Here is a 17,500-nt window from a genome sequence, read left to right on the forward strand (position 1 = left end):
CCCTCATGACAAAGCTTGCTTATGCACCTTAAAGCTGTATTTTTCTCGCACAAATGTTTGGATATACTAGGATTCACAGGACTCACAGTTTAAAAAGGTTAAAAAAAGTTCACGTGCACTGAATTTCAAATGAAATGGGATGTAGGCCTACCATCAGAGTGTGTGTGAAAACTTGTCCATAGAGTGATTCAACTTGTGTTTTTGGCGCATGCACATGTGTCTATGCAGATTTTTATATTGATTAAAAAAAAGAAAGATTCAATGATGCAGTAGGAAATCCACACAAGTACATGTACCCATGCTTGCACTCATTTACTGTACACTTGGTACATAAGACCCCAGGGCCAGATCCTGCCATTTCCCAGAGCAGGCAGCATGTTATCCCATGAGGGCTTCAATTGCATGTTCTGCACTTCCAAAACACATAAAAGGTAGCCTCATTATGTATACTGTTTTGCCAGGGGAGTGCTGTACTAGAAAAGACTTAACTACCATGACACTACAATACTATAACTCTACACAGTCTTTATTAATATGTTACGACGACATGGTCATTGCCATTCTGGTAAGAGGAAATTGGTAACAATGTCCATGTCTCATGCGTTTAAAGTCAATTGTAGATAACATCTTAAATCATGTTCAATGCATTACCATACATTATATTCAACTGACGATGCTATGATTTCTCTCACTAATACACCTACAGTGATTGTGCTCTTTGTGGTATTCTGTTGTTATTTTGTCCACAGATGTATCTACAGCTCTCCACACAGAATAGGACCGTGGGGAGATTCTGAAGGGCTACATGCTAAATCCTGCCACCAGGGGTATAAATTCACCTTCTTTCATCACTAGCTAATTTGGGATGTTACATCTTACTACCCTAACTCACTACCAGTCAAAGTGGCTAGTAATTTTTAATTTCTACCAGCCAAACTGAATTTTCACTTTTTTGAAAGAAATGAAGATGTGCGTTGCCTTTATTTTTGACAGGACAGGAAGGAAAGTGACAGGTGACGAGTGAGAGAGAAAAATGGGGGAGGATCAGGAAATTACCCCACCCCAGAACCAAGGAGAGATAGATAGAAGCATCAGGGAAGCATGCAATGCCACTTCCGCGAGGGTCGGAGTGTGGAACAGGTCATAGGACAGTGGGAATGTTTGTCAGCTGTCCATACTTACCCCCAGCAATTACTGCTGACCAACAGCTTCAGTTAATTTGGCCACAAATGATCCATCACGGTGTCGCCCCCACTGACCATGCGCAAGGGAGTATGGAAATTGTATCCATCGCACCCACTGACCAATGCGCAAGGGAGTTAATTTTCCATCCACTCGTGTCCTCAGGCAACGCCCCCGTACTACACCGTGGCCAATGCATTTCCCCCCGAGAGATTGTTCTTCTGTGTCGTGTTTCTTTGCCCAGAACTGAACCTGGATCCTCCCAGGTGCAACAACACGGCACCCTAGCCGCTTCAGCCACCTCCAAGGCCGATGTCTAGGGTCTCTGGTGGGCACGATGATTGTAACTGATGCCAAGTTTTGCGGCAGAGCATTGGTTAAGCTTAGCCTGACAGGCCAGATCATTCATTTTGAATTGTTACGTAATTCACAAATGGTCTGATTATGCTTCTCTGGTGAGGGTTTAGTCGTCCACCAGACGGCTGACCAAAGAGCGAACGCACTTGGGCGCATAACAATATGTCCTGAACGTCAACTGTCAGCAGTATAAAGACAAGCTGGGCTACTTCACAGTGACTAGACACCCACCCCCTTCTGAAGAACCAATGCCAAAGCAAAAGGGAGGGAAGATGTCTTTATTTTGACTGTGGTATCACCAGTATGGTTTGACTCTGAGGAAGGCGCAGGTGCGCCGAAACGTCTGTCATTTTGTGCACCAAAATAAAAAACCTCTAAAAAAAGTTGCTGAGTGCTCCAGTCATCTCTGGGTCTAGTCACTGTGAAGTAGCCCAGCTTGTCTTTATACTGCTGTCCTCGACGGTGAGCACCACCAAGGCTGAAGCGCAGACATCCCCTCTTCGAAGTCAACTGTCAGCAATTGGCCCACTCATTTCAAACCAGAGCTGAGCTCACTCCTCCCACCCAAGCCCTCCCGGGCATCGAGGATGATCCAGACCAAAAATGAATTACGGTGTAATTAATGTGGTCTTGTAAAACCAGGCTAATAGTACAGTGCCTCCCATGCCAAACTGGAGCATTGACTGGTAGGTTGCGAGTTCAAGTGGCGAGCTAGCTCAAAATGACCTCACCCCCTCATGAAGCCCTAGCCTGGTTTTACCAGACCATTTGTGAATTGCAAAGTAATTAAAAATGAATGGTCTGGCTTGTCAGGCTACACGAGCCCTCCATCTCTGTTGGAAGTCTAGGAGAATGATCGTCATCTTCTCCTGAAGTTCTCGTTTAGTCAGTTCAGGGCCTTCACTCGGCGGCTTCCATGCAGAACTCTTGAGGTGAAAAGTGTTGCAGCTCCTTTTTGGTGGTCATAGTAGACCCAATTCTTTGTATGTATTTTTTATGGCCTTTTTCGCCTTTATTTAAGATAGGACAGTGATGAGCGACAGGAAGTGAATGTGGAGAGAGAGACGGGGTAGGGATGGCAAATGACCCAGGCCGGATTCAAACCCTGGGTGCAACCCTTGGGCATCCAAGCTCAGATGTGGGGGGCTTAGCGCGCTGCGCCACAGCTTCCCTAGTAGACCCAATTCTAACCTGACTTGTGCCATTTGGCTGCGTTTCGCCAACAGACACGGAAGGGTGTTCTGGTTTCCTCATGCAACCATCTGAGGACTGTGAAAATGAGAATCATTTCTGAATGAATGAGCCAATCAGGATCTCTGGGTGGGATTGTTCATAGATGGGCAGCGTTATGGCTCTTCTGCCACCTGCCGTTCTCAGCTGTGTCACGGGTCAAATTCAATGCGAATGGCTGAAGCGGCACGTCAGTAAAGATGACGACAGGTTGTTAATCCAATCACATGCAAGGATTTTTTTAATAAGGAGCATCACTCGAAAATGTGTCGGTTGTGGGGATACCCAGATGGTATTGTGAAGATGGAGGCGAAACATACCAGATGGCAAGAGTCAGGTTAGCTCTGATCTTTTTTAAAGATTTTTTTTGTTGTCTTTTTCGACTTTATTCGATAGGACAGTGTGAGATGTGGACAGCAAGCGAATTTGGAGAGATATGGGGAGGGGTCGGCAAAGGACCCGGGCCGGGAATCAAACCCGGGTCAACCGCATGGCGAGTGTCCTACCGGTTGGCCACGGAAGGGTCAGGTTAGCTCTGATCTTAACTGTACCACATCCATGTTGCTGAGCTTTATGACCACAAGTATTTGGGCTCTGTGGTAGTTTTGGTGGCTCTGCCTTATGCCATGGCATGTCGTGATTGTCAAGAAGCAAGCAAAGGAAGACCTCAGGGCATTATCAAGACCACATCAACAAACAGAATCCCATTTTCAGAATTCTTCATACTCACACTGTAGGCTGCGGCCTTTGCAGAAGTGTTAGCTTTTCTTCAGTTGAACTAGAACAACAATGGAAGCACTACTGGTTGATATAGGCTACTGTTTATTTGATTGCATAGCTTTGTCAGAAGTATGGCTTTAAAATTGTAATAGCCTACAATAAAAAGTATTATTGCAATACATAAGCAAACAATTGCACTATAATAAAGCATTATTTACAGGCCAGTGCAATATTGTTTGTAGCTAACACACATTGTCATGCATTGCTACTCTGACACGTTGGCTACCGTTGCTCCTCCGACCTGTTGCTGACCATGGTGCTAGAATTTTGTCACCAAGCTTGTTAGCATATTTATTTGCTGGTGAGTGCATCGGCGGATTATCAACTGGATCTGGATTCAACACTGACAACGTTTGAAAATGCGATTCAAACTATTATCATCCAGTTTACGTTTTGAAAATTCTGCTGCCACCAGCCCGTAGCTCTCCACCATGTCTAGTCTGTCAATGAACGTGCCACAGCACCGGCTTACTTCCGCCCCCTCCCCGCAGGGAGCAGCTGATCTTTGTTCTACGTAAGGCTGTGACTCCACCCACCCCATCCTATCGTGCTTTTACCCCATTGCATCCATTTTTTGAGCATACAAGAAATCTCCAAGAATTATCCACCAGGAGGGAACCAGGGGGAGCGAGAGAGGACGCAAAACAACCGCAAGAAGGCGACGAGGCCAGGCGTACACGAAGATGCGGCTAACCTCTCCATAGAAAGACCAAGCCAGCAGCTATGGGTTAGAATGGATTTAACATGACTGCGAAATAAAAAGGCAAGAACTTGATCTCTCTACTGCCTCTGAAATCCAGTCGAATGCATGGCTTTTAAGCGGTGTCATTGGAGGGCACTCTTGGGTTTATGCATGAACCTAGGGGTCTTTTTTCGTTCCCCAGGACCACATTTGACGCTGTGTCGTTCAAGAGTCACGGTGTCTTTTCACCTGGAGCCGCGAATCGCAGACAACATCTCAGCAGCCGCTTAGCAACGTTCAACCGCCCGCTGTAGCTTACCTACAGCGTCGGACTACAGCGATATGTCGGCGGATGATCATGTAGATTTCGGGAGCTATACAACAGGCTTGTTCAGGATGGGCTTCTAGGTAATGGCTGAGGTGACATAAGTAGTGTGGACATTGACAGGGAACACGGTATATAGCATTTGACATTTAACGAGTTTTTAGTTTCATAGACTATAGGCCTATTTAAGAAAACACTACATAATTACAGCGGGAATCATAGGTTGTGGGCAGCAACCTGCTGAAGTTTGTCCACATGAACCATGCTTCATGCATGCGCTCTCGCCATGTCTTCTGCTCAGGCGGCACTGTGTGGTGCCTGTTATGACATTGCACGGAATATAAGTTCTAATGGGTGATAATACTTTGGGTCTTTTTTGTAGCATTTCCATCTGAAGATGTCTGCTCCTGTCGGGCCTCGGGGCGGCCCGACCCCTTCTCCTGCGCCGGACGCCCAGCCGGAGATGCCGGACCTAAGCCACCTAACCGAGGATGAACGAAAGATCATCCTCTCTGTCATGGATCGGCAGAAAAAGGAAGAGGAGAAAGAGCAGTCCATGTTGAAGTAAGTGTCTTCCATTGACATTTGTTGAATAGAACAGACTTGGCTAACACAGGCAGCTAACCACTGTGTGCGCGGCTGAGGTTCGTGCTGCAGTCTGTAGTGGTGCTGAAATGGGTTGCTGCATCTCAGTGCGCTCATCTTTAAATGAATCTTGTCATACACAGGTGTCTTTTTTAAAGCCGAATTCACTTTGGTAACTCAATATGACTGCCTTCGTCTGCCGTCAATGTAAATGTTGACATTATGGAGCCATGCAAAATATCCTGCCTAAACTTAACACGAAGGCGTGGGTGTTCCGTTGAAAGACAAAGCGCCTGGTTGGATTTGATTGCTTCCCTTGATAACTCGGCAGACCGTTTACAAATGGTGTTGCGATAGTATTTGCTGTTAGTCTTCTAGAGGGGCCAATTCTCGTGGTAGCTGACATCCGTTCAGCGCGCGGGCCTAGTGCTGTCGCCTTTGGGTTGGGTTAGCTACGGGCGCCATCTTCGGCTAAAAATCCCGTCAACCGCCTTTTATCACAGATTACCTAGACCAGAACTACTCCCAGTCAGGCAAACATACGCTGTGATCCGGAGACGGACACGCTCTCCGCTTCTACCCTCGTGGTTAGCGTTTAGATACATTTCTCATTCATGATTTATCAGGCGAAATGTGTGGAGTATTTTAGCTGCTGTCTGTCTCGGTCTGCACACCAAGCGTGTTTTCAGCACCACGACGCTGTCCGCCAGCGTGTTGAAAGTACAGATGGATTTCGCAGTCCTCGCTCACTCCACATTCTAGCTGTCAACTGTGGCGGGAATGGGCGCGTGTGGTGGAGGTTTAACGCCTATCTGAACGTCATTAACACACCTTCCATTCAAAGTTGGATTATTTTCTACTGCTTTATCATTTTTTGCTGTAGTTTTCATGGTACACCACTGTAGGTATTGGTGGGCTGGCTGGCCGCCTTAAGTAGATTTTTGGTTTTATGACTGCGATCATACTAGGGTTATTATGAGCTTCTTTGCTATCTTGTAGAAAGAGCTTAGCCTACACACTCGATTTGTTGAGAAGCCACTTGCCACAGACGATGCACTGTGTCCACGCCTGCTCCACGTTGTAAAAAAAAAAAAAAAGCTCCCTGGTTGTACATCAGATAGCTTCCATGACCGGACTTTCTGCATTATTTTGGACAGTTGGGACTAGGTTTCATACTGTATGTTGAATAGGCACCTGTTTTATGTGCTGCTCTGTGTGTGTGTTTAACTGTGCTGTTGGCACAACTCTGTAGCACAGAGATAGTTTTGCAACAGAGGTCATGGTATCTCATGAGTTTGCGTGCCACAGGGTCCTACATTTATATATATTTGAAGAGTTCAGATGCAAAACCCCTTAACTCCATTTCTGAAGACCTGCACTTCTATATTTTTAGAGAACCCCGTTGTTGGTTTGGTTTACATTCATGTACTTGATAATACATATAAATAGTTATATTACATAAATAAAATAAAAAATATGCAATTTTGATAGCTTTGTATTAAATAAAAATGAATTAAGATTATTATCTGAAAAGGCACTTAGGGGGTTTTGCATCTGAACTCTTCATTTTTTTCTCTTGTCATGATTTGAGTTTGAAGGCCTGTCACCTCTCTGGGGTGAAATGTAAAATCTTGTAAACTGCAGCGTGAAGCTCTCCATGTAAGCTACAGTAGCTGCTGTCTATGTACTTCCTCTGCCTTTCATACCCAGTGCATCTTTTCAACACTAAGAGATTCAGTTTAGCATCTTCAAGAGTGTATTATGTCCCAGAGTAGACCTTGTCCTTGTGTTAATTCTTTTTTTTTTTTTTTTTACTGTGTATAAAAATGAACTGGGCGGATACTTGTGTGTTGTTCCCCCAACACCTATTTTATAAAAAAAAGAAACTGGTCTTCCTGATTTAAACCTCCCTCATCACAGCCACACCTTTCACGTGTCACACCTACAGCTGAGTCTGACAGCAGAGGAGAGAGTCACAGACAGACAGACAGATAGACAAACATGGCATGGCATGGCACGATGTGTGGTAGGTGTGTGAACGTGAACCTGATGCTCTAATACGCGTGTGAAAGACACAAAGGGTGGCAGGGCAGGCAGAACACGATGTGCCCAGCCCGACCCATTGGCTGACTGGCTGGCTGGCTGCATGGAGGGATTGTCGCACGGCACGGGCCTACCGGGCCCAGGCCCAGGGGCCCAAGAGCCAAGGGGGCCCTGAAGCCCAGGCCTCCTCGCTTCAATAAAATATTTGTGTTCTCATATTGTGTTAAAAATTGTGCCTGGAAAACCATCGCCAACTGCTGGACGGCAAAGTGTTTTGCATCCAATCCATTTAGGCTGGTTTATCAGGCTAACTTTAAACTACTGTATTTTCAAATTTTGTCAGGGGACAACCCAGAATCCTCAACAGTGAAGGCTCTATAACATCTTTGCTAATCCGACAGATCTTTTGGAACTTCATGATGGCATGGAGGGGGTTGGGGGGGGGGGGGGGGGGGGGGGGGGGGGGGGGGGGGGGGGGGGGGGGGGGGGGGGGGGGGGGGGGGGGGGGGGGGGGGGGGGGGGGGGGGGGGGGGGGGGGGGGGGGGGGGGGGGGGGGGGGGGGGCTTTTCTTGTTGTCTGGCCCAGGGGCCCATGAAGTCGTACTCTGTCCCTGTCTTTCTGTCTGTCTGTCTGTCTGTCTGTCTGTCTGTCTGTCTGTCTGTCTGTCTGTCTGTCTGTCTTTCTGTCTGGGATGCCTGCCTGCCTGCTGTGCATTTAAAGCCAGTTCCAGTCAGAGGCAGTGGACAGGTGAACAAACTCATTGCAACGTTACCCACACACTGGCAGCGCTGGTGCTATCCTAGCAACCCACGCCCCTAATATTTACATTCATGTTAGTCATTTAACCGCACCTCTTTTTATCCATGCACCATCAAGCCATTCAGCTGAGCACGGGCTGGAGTGAGAGACCTGGCGTGGCAAGCAAGTGTTGCACCCAGCGAGCAGTGTACACTGTAGGTCAGTGGTTCCCAACCTTTTTCTTCAGGGACCCATATTTTTACCATTGTAAGCTTTGGTGACCCAGCTCCCACATGAGAGGGAGTCACGTGATACGCTCTGTTTCCTGCGAAAACTCATTTTAGTTATCATTTTATTCCTCAATTCCTCTTTGTTCAAAAACAGAATGAATGTTTAATGTAGCACTTAAATTTTGGTGTTTCTATGCATTTGTCATTCATTCAAAATGGGCTATATATGGTATTAAAATGAAACCCCTTAAAATCAAGAGGGCTCCGCGACCCCCTGTGGATCTTTGGCGACCCATAAGTTGGGTCCCGACCCATAGGTTGGGAACCACTGCTGTAGGTAGACCACGCTACAGCCCACTCAGATTTGGAGCGGTGCTGTACTGTAAATGTGCTCAGATTTTTAAGCCACATGTATTAAAGGTTGAAGCAAATATTTATCTTTTCTCTACTTAGTGGTGGATAGACGGATGGATGGATGGATGGATGGATGGACGGATAAACGGAGGGATGGAGGGGTGATGAGGTCATAATGTAGCTTACATCATCATTGGATGACTGTGCCTTTATGATGAGAAACTTGACGGTTAGTGGGAAGTCTTACTGTCTAGAGAAAAAAAGAATTGGAGAGAGAGAGAGAGAGAGAGAGAGAGAGAGAGAGAGAGAGAGAGAGAGAGAGAGAATAGGGATTTTGCCGCTGAGGTAATTTCTTTTGGGAGAGAACCGGCTGGTCTTTTCTGGTGTGGTGTGGAGAGAGGGAGAGGAAGGGAGAGAAGAGTCGAAAAGAGAAGACATGCTCTGACTCACCCGTCAAGCCATCTGCAATGTGCTGTTTTGGGCACTGGTGTGCTAGTGCATGCATGACACAAGCAGAAGCAAGCCACCCCCTTCTGGAGCCAAGCCCTGATAAGTGTTTCCCCCTGCAGAACATTTGGTGGGCAAGCTTGTTGGTGGGTGCGGGGTGCTGTGGCATAGTGCAGTAACCCCCCCCTCCACACACGCACAGACATGATATGGGCTTGCATACCAAGGGCCACCCAGGTTCGAATCCGGCCTGGGTCATTTGCCATCCCTACCCCTTCTCTCTCTCCACGTTCACTTCCTGTCACTCTTCACTGTCCTATCTGAAATAAAGCCTAAAAAAAAAGCCTAAAAATATATTTTTGCATAAAAAAGCTTGTTGGTGGGTTAGCTGGAATCAGGGACATGTGGGAGAGAGAGAGGGGTGGGGAGGGGGGCAGAGTAAGGGAAAAAATAGACTAGATGGGTAAAAATGGTATTCAGCCCAAGACTGGGCAATGACCCAGACGGGGCTCTAACCTGGGTCCCGAGGGGCCTGTAGCCTATACATGGCGTGTGCTGAAGGGATCTAAAATACCTTTTTTTCGTCACCAGTCAAAATGGTTTGTAGATGTTAATCTTACTAGCCAAACACAAGCTGATCAATGGGTCAAAGTGACTAGTAAGTTGAAAGGGAAGAAATCTGGTGCCACACAGATGTCTTTTCAGCTATTTCTTATTTATTTACAATGCATTGGACTAACGTTTCGACAAAGCATCTTCATCAGAGTCATCAGAGTCTTTGACTTGTGAGTTTTTTTTTTACCAGTCCAACTGAAATTTCACCAGCGTGTGGCTGGTTGGCTGGTGTTGATATAGAGCTCTGGTCGTGTGCATTAGCGTGATATGCCACCTCACCCCCTTGATGGTGAAATGTTCATGTCACCAGTTTTGCAGTCATGGGCAAGTGGTTAGGGTCAGTTCAATGAAGACGCTTTTGCACACCTCTGTAGTTGGGCAGGTGCGTAGGATGTTATCCCAGCGGGGTTGTCAGTCAAGTGCAAAGAAATCCAAATGCTAGAGGCGACTAAATCACTTGAGCGAAGTCTTTCAAGTGAAAGCGGAAGCCCAACGGGGAAACTCCAACTCCCATTGTCATTGTGACAGCACTCCACAGTACACAAGAAATTTCTTTGCACTCAAGTGGTTAGGGTGTCAGACTTGTATCCCGAAGATTGCCAGTTCGACTCCTGACCCACCAGGTTGGTGGGGGGAGTACTTAACCAGTGCTCTCCCCCATCCTTCTCCATGACTGAGGTACCCCTGAGTATGGTACCCTCCCGCCGCACTGCTCCCTTAGGGCGCCATTGGGGGCTGCCCCCTTGCACGGGTGAGGCATAAATGCAATTTTATTGTGTGGAGTGAACACTTGTGTACTGTGGAGTGCTGTGTCACAATGACAATGGGAGTTGGAGTTTCCCAGTTGGGCTTTCGGCTTTAGCTTTCGCTTTCACTTGAAAGACTTCGCTCAAGTGATTTAGTCGCCTCTAGCATTTGGCGCGAGCTGTTGTACTGTTAGGGCCATCTGTATTTGTACAACAATCACTGTACATTCACTTGTATTTGTACAACAATTACTGTACATTACTGTTCGTATCATTGTTTTGACCACAGACATTGCACTACGGTACGTTGCATAACACACAGCTGATGCTTTCATCCAAAGCAGCTTATCATTACTACAGGTATTGGTATGAAAGGTGTTGGTTACAATCCCTAGAGCAATGTGGGATTAGATGCCTTTGGGCACTTTAGCCATCGACACACACACGTTCATCCTACTACCAAGGGAGGGATTTGACCATTGAGTCACCGCCAGACCAGTTGGGCCGATGTACCAGCCTAAAGTGACTTATAAATATCTCTCATATAGACATATTGACATATCTAACATAACCTTCCTGCATTGACTTCTATTGACTATTAATTGGTCTTATTACTGCTGCTGTGCTAAATCCAGCTGTTCCTTGACCAGTCAAACCAGTTTGTCTTCTGCAGTGCACACCCCCAACCATATACTCCTCGAGAGTAGCATATGGGCTCAACCTGATAGGGTTTTTTCACGGGCAGTGTTATGATCATTATTATCTTATGCCCATTATACCTGTTGGTGATGGGCAGCGATGGGCAACCTGAATTCAGAAGCTACAATGCAAGTATCCTGCTTGGACAGTTAAAACCAGGACTTTCAGAATTTTTGGCTCTGGACTCTTGCCTCTGAAGGAAAGTTGTGCATTATGCTAATTATGCCTTACAGTAAGGTTCCTTGAGGCAAGTTGTACTTCAGGTTGTCAAGTCGTGCATGTCTGCGGGTCAATTTGTTTTGTTTTTTTTGGACCCAGACGTCAAGTGGTACAACCACAGCCAATGCCCATATTAGTAATTTCTAGTTAATGTAGGCTACTGCAATGAGTATGTTTCTTAGATTCTATGTTTCTTAATCCACTAAAAACAACACAAATAATTAAATCCATACAATAGCGGCATTAACTGCTAAAACGTCATTGACCCATGCACCTCTTGAACTGATAAACTTCTGGAGGCAAACATTTTTTAGGTGTCGGAATCAATGCCTCAGTGTTGAGTGTGGCGACGGCCCATATTGTTCATTCTTATCAGTACAGCTTGGCCTGGTTACTATTGTGCAGGTGTGCTGCTGTCTGGCATTATGTGTGTTCGTATGTGTGTGTGTGTGTGTGTGTGTGTGTGTGTGTGTGTGTGTGTGTGTGTGTGTGTGTGTGTGTGTGTGTGCGCGCGCGCACGGTCTAGGTTGTGCAAGCAGACAACCAGCTGCACCAGCAGCAGCGTTAGGTAGGTTAATGTCTGGGAAGGCAACGGAAGGGAAGAAAGGAGAAGACAAGGGAGGGGACAGAAAGGGAAGGAACAGAGGAGAAAAGGGAAGAGAAAATAGAAGCAAAGGAAGGTAACAGAACAGAACAGAAGGCCCAGTAGAGGAAAGAAAGGAAGAGAATAGAAGAGAAGAGAAGAGAAGAGAAGAGAAGAGAAGAGAAGAGAAGAGAAGGAGATACTAAAGAAGAGGGGCAGAGAGAGGGGAAGTGAAGGGGAGACTAGAGAAGAGCTGAGTAGAGAGGAGAGGAAAAGAGAAGAGCTGAAAAGAGGAGAGGACCTGAGCAGGGAAGACAAGAGAAGATGAGATGAGAGAGGAGCAGGGAATGGAAGACTAGAGATTGGCTGGTTAGACAAGGGAAGAGAGGAGAAGGGAAGAGCTGAACAGAGGAGAGAAGAGAGGAGATGCACAGAGAATAGAAAGGAAGGGAAGGGAAGACTAGGGAAGAGCTTAGCAGAGAAGAGAGGACAAGGGAAAATAGAGGACAAGACATAAAGAGAAGAGAGAAGAGAAGAGAGGAGAAGAGAAGGGACAGAGGAGCGAAGAGAGGAGCTGAGTTGAGAAGAGAAAATAAGAGAAGGGAAGACACATAGAGAGACAAGGGAAAATAGAAGATGAGACATGATGAGGAGAAGAAAGGAGAGAAGAGTGGAGCGGAGGAAAGAAGGCTGTGGAGCAGACTCAGTCTGGCTTGGCTTGGCTGGCTGGCTGGCTGGCTGGCTGACAGGCCTTATGGATCACCTCATTAGCCCCCTTGCTAGCCTCCCTCCCCTGGCCAGCTCTCAGCTCCAGCTCCAGCACCAGCTCCAGCACCAGAGAGCCAACGCTAGCGTCAGCATCAGCAGCTAGCACCAGCCGCCAGGGGGAATACACGGGGCCGTGCCCCCCGGGAGCAATAATACAACATGTTATGTACACATTTTATCATCACTGACAGCAGCTCTACTGTGTGTGTGTGTGTGTATGTGTGTGTGTGTGTGTGTGTCTGTGTCTGTGTGTGTGTGTGTTTAGGAGTGGGAGGTTGTGTTCAGTGTAGAGCGTGTGCTGTTTCTTTCTTTTTTTTACAGTTGTAACTGTAGTTTACACACCTTCCTGAAGTTTTCTTTTAATATTTTTTGGGGGGCTTTCTTACATACTTTCTTTCTTTCTTACGAGTTTCTTAGGTTACTACAGTGAAGAGAGACACAGGACAGGTTTGGGAAATTACCCCGGGCCGGAATCGGAAGTCGGGTCTCCGGTGTAACAGTGCAGTGTAGGGATGCACGATGTGAAAAATATTGGCCGATACCGATATCCGATAATGATATTGCGGTTTTGGCCGATAACTGATATTAACCGATACCGATGTTGTTGTTGCTTTTTTTAAAGAAATAACATTTAATACAGACTGACAATAATGCAAACAAACTGAATTTTTGAATGTCCTCTTATTTCCAAAAACATTTTTTAAGTCCCTGTGATAAAATTAGATAAAAAATAGAGACAAACTAGAAGACAAACAATGAGTCACTGTCAAGTCCAATCTTTTTGAACCGTAACATATTAAAAAAAACATCGGCGTTAACATCGGCCCAGTTTTACCCATCGGACCGATGTCCGATGTGTTGAGAAATGTCAAATATCGGCCGATACCGATACATCTGGCCGATACATCATGCATCCCTAGTGCAGTGTCCTACCGTATGAGCCACGGCAGGGCCTTCCTGAAGGTTCCTTTGTGGTGCACGTACTTTACAGTGTGTACTGTAATGATGTCTGGCTCTGTTTGTGCGGCGCGCTAGGGCTGGGAATCGATCCAAATTTCCTGGATCGATTTGATTCCGATCCAGAAGGTTGCGATCTGATTCGATCCACGATCCGATTCGATTCAATTCGATATTGATCTTTTGTATTGCTGGCTTGTCACATTAACCCATTTATGCCTAGAAATCTAAGACCAACTATAAAAACCTAAATATATCAACCTTTGATGCCCACACAAATATGAAATACGTTGGTATGTGAGAAATAAGTGGGAAACTGTGGAAGAGAGCTACAGGATGTGGTTGAGAAAATAGCAGCTATAATGGTCTATAAAAGATCGATCCACAAATTGTGAATCGATAGTGCCCTTTTCGAACGAGAATCGATATTGGATCGCGATTCGATCTTTTGAACCCAGCCCTACGGCGCGCTGTACAGTATACTGTATGTATGAGAATGGGAAATTACAGAAAAGTGGAAATAGAAAGAGAGAGGGAGAGAGAGATCGAGAGAAAAAAGATCAGAAGAGAGAAACAGAGAGCAAGAGGGAGAGAATATGGTATGTGGTATGAGTTGAAATTAACTCGTTTGTCCTGTTTGGTCCTGCTCAAAATCAGTGGTCAGTGTAGCATGTGGTCAGTGAGTTAATTCTATGTAATATTGTGAAGCTGTTGAGTTGAAATAATACTGCACTCCTGCAGAATGTTTAAGTTAACTATTAAATATTTGACATTCAATTTTTTTTACTGTGTGTTTGTGTGTGCGTGTGTGTGTGTGTGTGTGTGTGTGTGTGTGTGTGTGTGTGTGTGAACGGCACGAAATTGTCGTTACTTTCTTTATAACAGCCTCTGGCTTGGAGCGATATATAGTGTATACATGTACTATATTTATTACGTGTATAGTATAGTATATGTATATGTGCTTCTGTGCTCTGAGGCTGCCCGTCCATTTTACGCACATGTCCTGGTCCGTAATTGTTCTCATCGCCCCCCTGATCAGATCGCTGTGGTCCGTGGGCGTGACGAGATGTGATCTGATGTGTCGACACGTGGCCTCGCTCTTGCCAAGAACCGAGACTCGCTGGCCCACTTCCTATGACGGCATCCCCCATTGGCTAAAGTACCGCGCGCTTCTGTTATCGCGAAACAGGAAGGACGGAACGCTTGTATTTGTATTGGTTAATTGCAAATTGCATGTTGTGATAGCTACAGTGCTGTTGTTGCCTACTCTTTTGGCACTTTGTTGGCTGTGCTGTGTGTGTGTGTGTGTGTGTGTGTGTGTGTGTGTGTGTGTGTGTGAGCGTGTGTGAGCGTGTGTGTGTGTGTGTGTGTGTGTGTACTTGTGTGTGTGTGTGTACTACACCAGTCTACCTTTGTGAGGTTTGTGTGTACGTGTATGTGTACATGTGTCTATGTCTGTGTGTGTGTGTGTACACCAGTGTGTCGTGAGGCATGTGTGCACGTGTATGTGTGTGTGTGTGCGTGTGTGTTTTGCATTGTGCTAAGAGAGTGTTTAGCTGTGACAGGTGCACATGTGTGTTTTCATCCCGCCCGACCTCTTAAAGACCGCACACACACACACACACACACACACACACACACACACACACACACACACACACACACACACACACACACACACACACACACACACACACACACACACACACACACACACACACACACACACACACACACACAGGGGAGCAGGGCTGCTGGCAGGCCTTGTCACTCCTGATGAGGCAGCCTGTCAATCTGCCCTCAGAAACTTTTTAAAGGTGTCGGCTAGGCAGCTGTACATGATTGCACGCACGCACCTCCCCCCCCTTCCCACACACACACACACACAAGGATATCTCCCATAGTGTATGACTCCCCCCTCAACTCTCATACAGTTAACACTGGAGCCTTAGCCATTTAAATAAGCTTACATTACGTTTTGTTCAATGAAAAAAAGCCTGTTCGTGTTCACATGCTTTCCTGTCGGGCCTGTGTGTTTTTGGGTAACTGCCTTCTGTTACCCCCCTCTGTCATGTACACACTCACGCATCAGGGCTTGACATTAACTTTTTCGCTTGCCGGCCACTGTGGCTAGTGGTTTTCCCGAGCCATCCACTAGCCACATTTTCTTTTATCGTGACACTGTAAGGCAGGGCTATTCAATTAGAATTTCATCTGGGCCACATTTCGAAACCAAGAACTGCAGTCGGGCCGCACATTTTCAGACATCACGACCACTGAAATGACACTTAAAATCAGTAGTCCACAAACAAATGTTAAACATGTTCCTCTAACCTAAAACTTAACCACATTGAATGTGAATGTATAAGACAAGCAGAAGATTCACAAGCAAATAATGTGTTGTACTGCAGTAACAAAACTGAAATGTATACTGCTTCAGTTGGGGGCCTTGCCTGGGCCGCATGTGGACTGCATCTGGGCCGCATGTGGCCCCCGGGCCTCCAATTGAATAGCCCTGATGTACAGTATAACCTCAGAAGATGAGGTGCTTAAAGCAAAAAGATGAGTGCATGGGTTTATACACGGAAAGAAAACAAACAAATAGAAACTGAGTAACTGAGCTTTTTCTTGAACTTAGATGCAAGCAATTGATACACAAGGGGCAAAATGCAGAATATAAGCTATTCTGATTTGTCACCATAGAATAAGCTACCTGCCAAATTGGCTAGTGACACTGAAATTGTTACCAGCCACAGCCAACTTTTACCAGCATTTGGCCGGTTGGCAGGTGCCAGTGTCAAGCCCTGTCACGCATTAAGAAATTCTCCATGTGCTACCAATGCCACGTCAGTTTTTTTTAATTTTCCTGTGCCATTTGCTACTACAGTATAGCAATTGCATTCTTCCTGGCACTTACACTTGTCACCACCGTTAAGCACAGTGTCACCCGAAGGGATCGGTGTCTGTCCACAGGTCACTAGTGCAGCGCCCTGCCCTTGACCAGTGTTTGGTCAATGCCAGGCAGCCAGCCAGGCACCCAACACTAGGAGTCAGGGCCGCTGATAAGGTTTTGGAGGCCCTGAGCATAACTGGTCAGGAGCCCCCCCTCATAATTAAATGATCAAATAGAACTACACCATATTTTTTTGTCAGTCTCAATTTAGGAGGCCTTAATTTTGGGGGCAAAATGGTTGAGGCCCTAAGCGCTCTGCCTACTCTGCTTATGCCTATCGGTAGCCCTGACTTGTACTGCCACTGCTACCCCAGCTCAGCTCAGCTCAGCTCAGGTGGAGGAAACAGCAGAGACAACCAGCAGGACTTGACTGGGCCCAAAAAAAAGTTGGCTTAAACTGGCCCCAAAAACATACAAGCCAGTTTTCCTACTACCGCACATCCTGCCTGAGTCAGTCCACTGCCTATATTGAATAATCTAACACTGTGCAGTCAGGTTCTCGATTCTGATTGGCTGATAGCTGTTGTCAATCGAGCATAAACCTACACCTTCCACCTGAAGATTCTATGCGCGTCGTGCCCCACTCTGCCCCACTTTGCCTGTTATCAATTGAGCATAACCCACGGCCTCTTGTGGCTTATTGCTTAAACGACCAATGGGTCACCCCCTTGTAAATGTGGGCCAGTTCCTACAGAAAAAGATGAGGACTGTCGTCCCACAGGGAAAATGCCCTGTACACCAGACGAACTGTCCAGCCCTGACAGACAAGCTCTTTTGCAAGACTACACCACCGGTCGCACCTGCCAGTCACACATACAGAGCTTTGCCCAGATGCAGTCTCAGTGACTGTGAAGACGAGAGTAGACGAGAGAGAGAGAGAGAAAGTGAGAGAGAGAAAGAGAGAGAGAGAGAGAGAGAGAGAGAGAGAGAGAGAGAGAAGAAGATAGGAGACAAGGAGGAAGAGAGATAAACACAAACAGGAGTAGAATGAGAGAGAGAGAGAGAGA

General features: G+C 46.4%; 1 protein-coding gene across 1 annotated transcript in view; it reads left to right on the plus strand.

Moving 5' to 3' along the window:
- The first annotated feature begins 4,953 nt into the window (after positions 1-4,953).
- Positions 4,954-17,500, plus strand: part of LOC134436030 (regulating synaptic membrane exocytosis protein 2-like) — a 50,453-nt gene continuing 37,906 nt past the window's right edge. Inside the window, exon 1 of the mRNA XM_063185059.1 lies at positions 4,954-5,120. Coding sequence (XP_063041129.1) covers positions 4,954-5,120 — 167 coding nt within the window. The remainder of the gene's footprint in view (positions 5,121-17,500) is intronic.

The sequence above is a fragment of the Engraulis encrasicolus genome, chromosome 20 (assembly GCF_034702125.1).
Source record: "Engraulis encrasicolus isolate BLACKSEA-1 chromosome 20, IST_EnEncr_1.0, whole genome shotgun sequence".
Taxonomy (NCBI): Eukaryota; Metazoa; Chordata; class Actinopteri; order Clupeiformes; family Engraulidae; genus Engraulis; species Engraulis encrasicolus.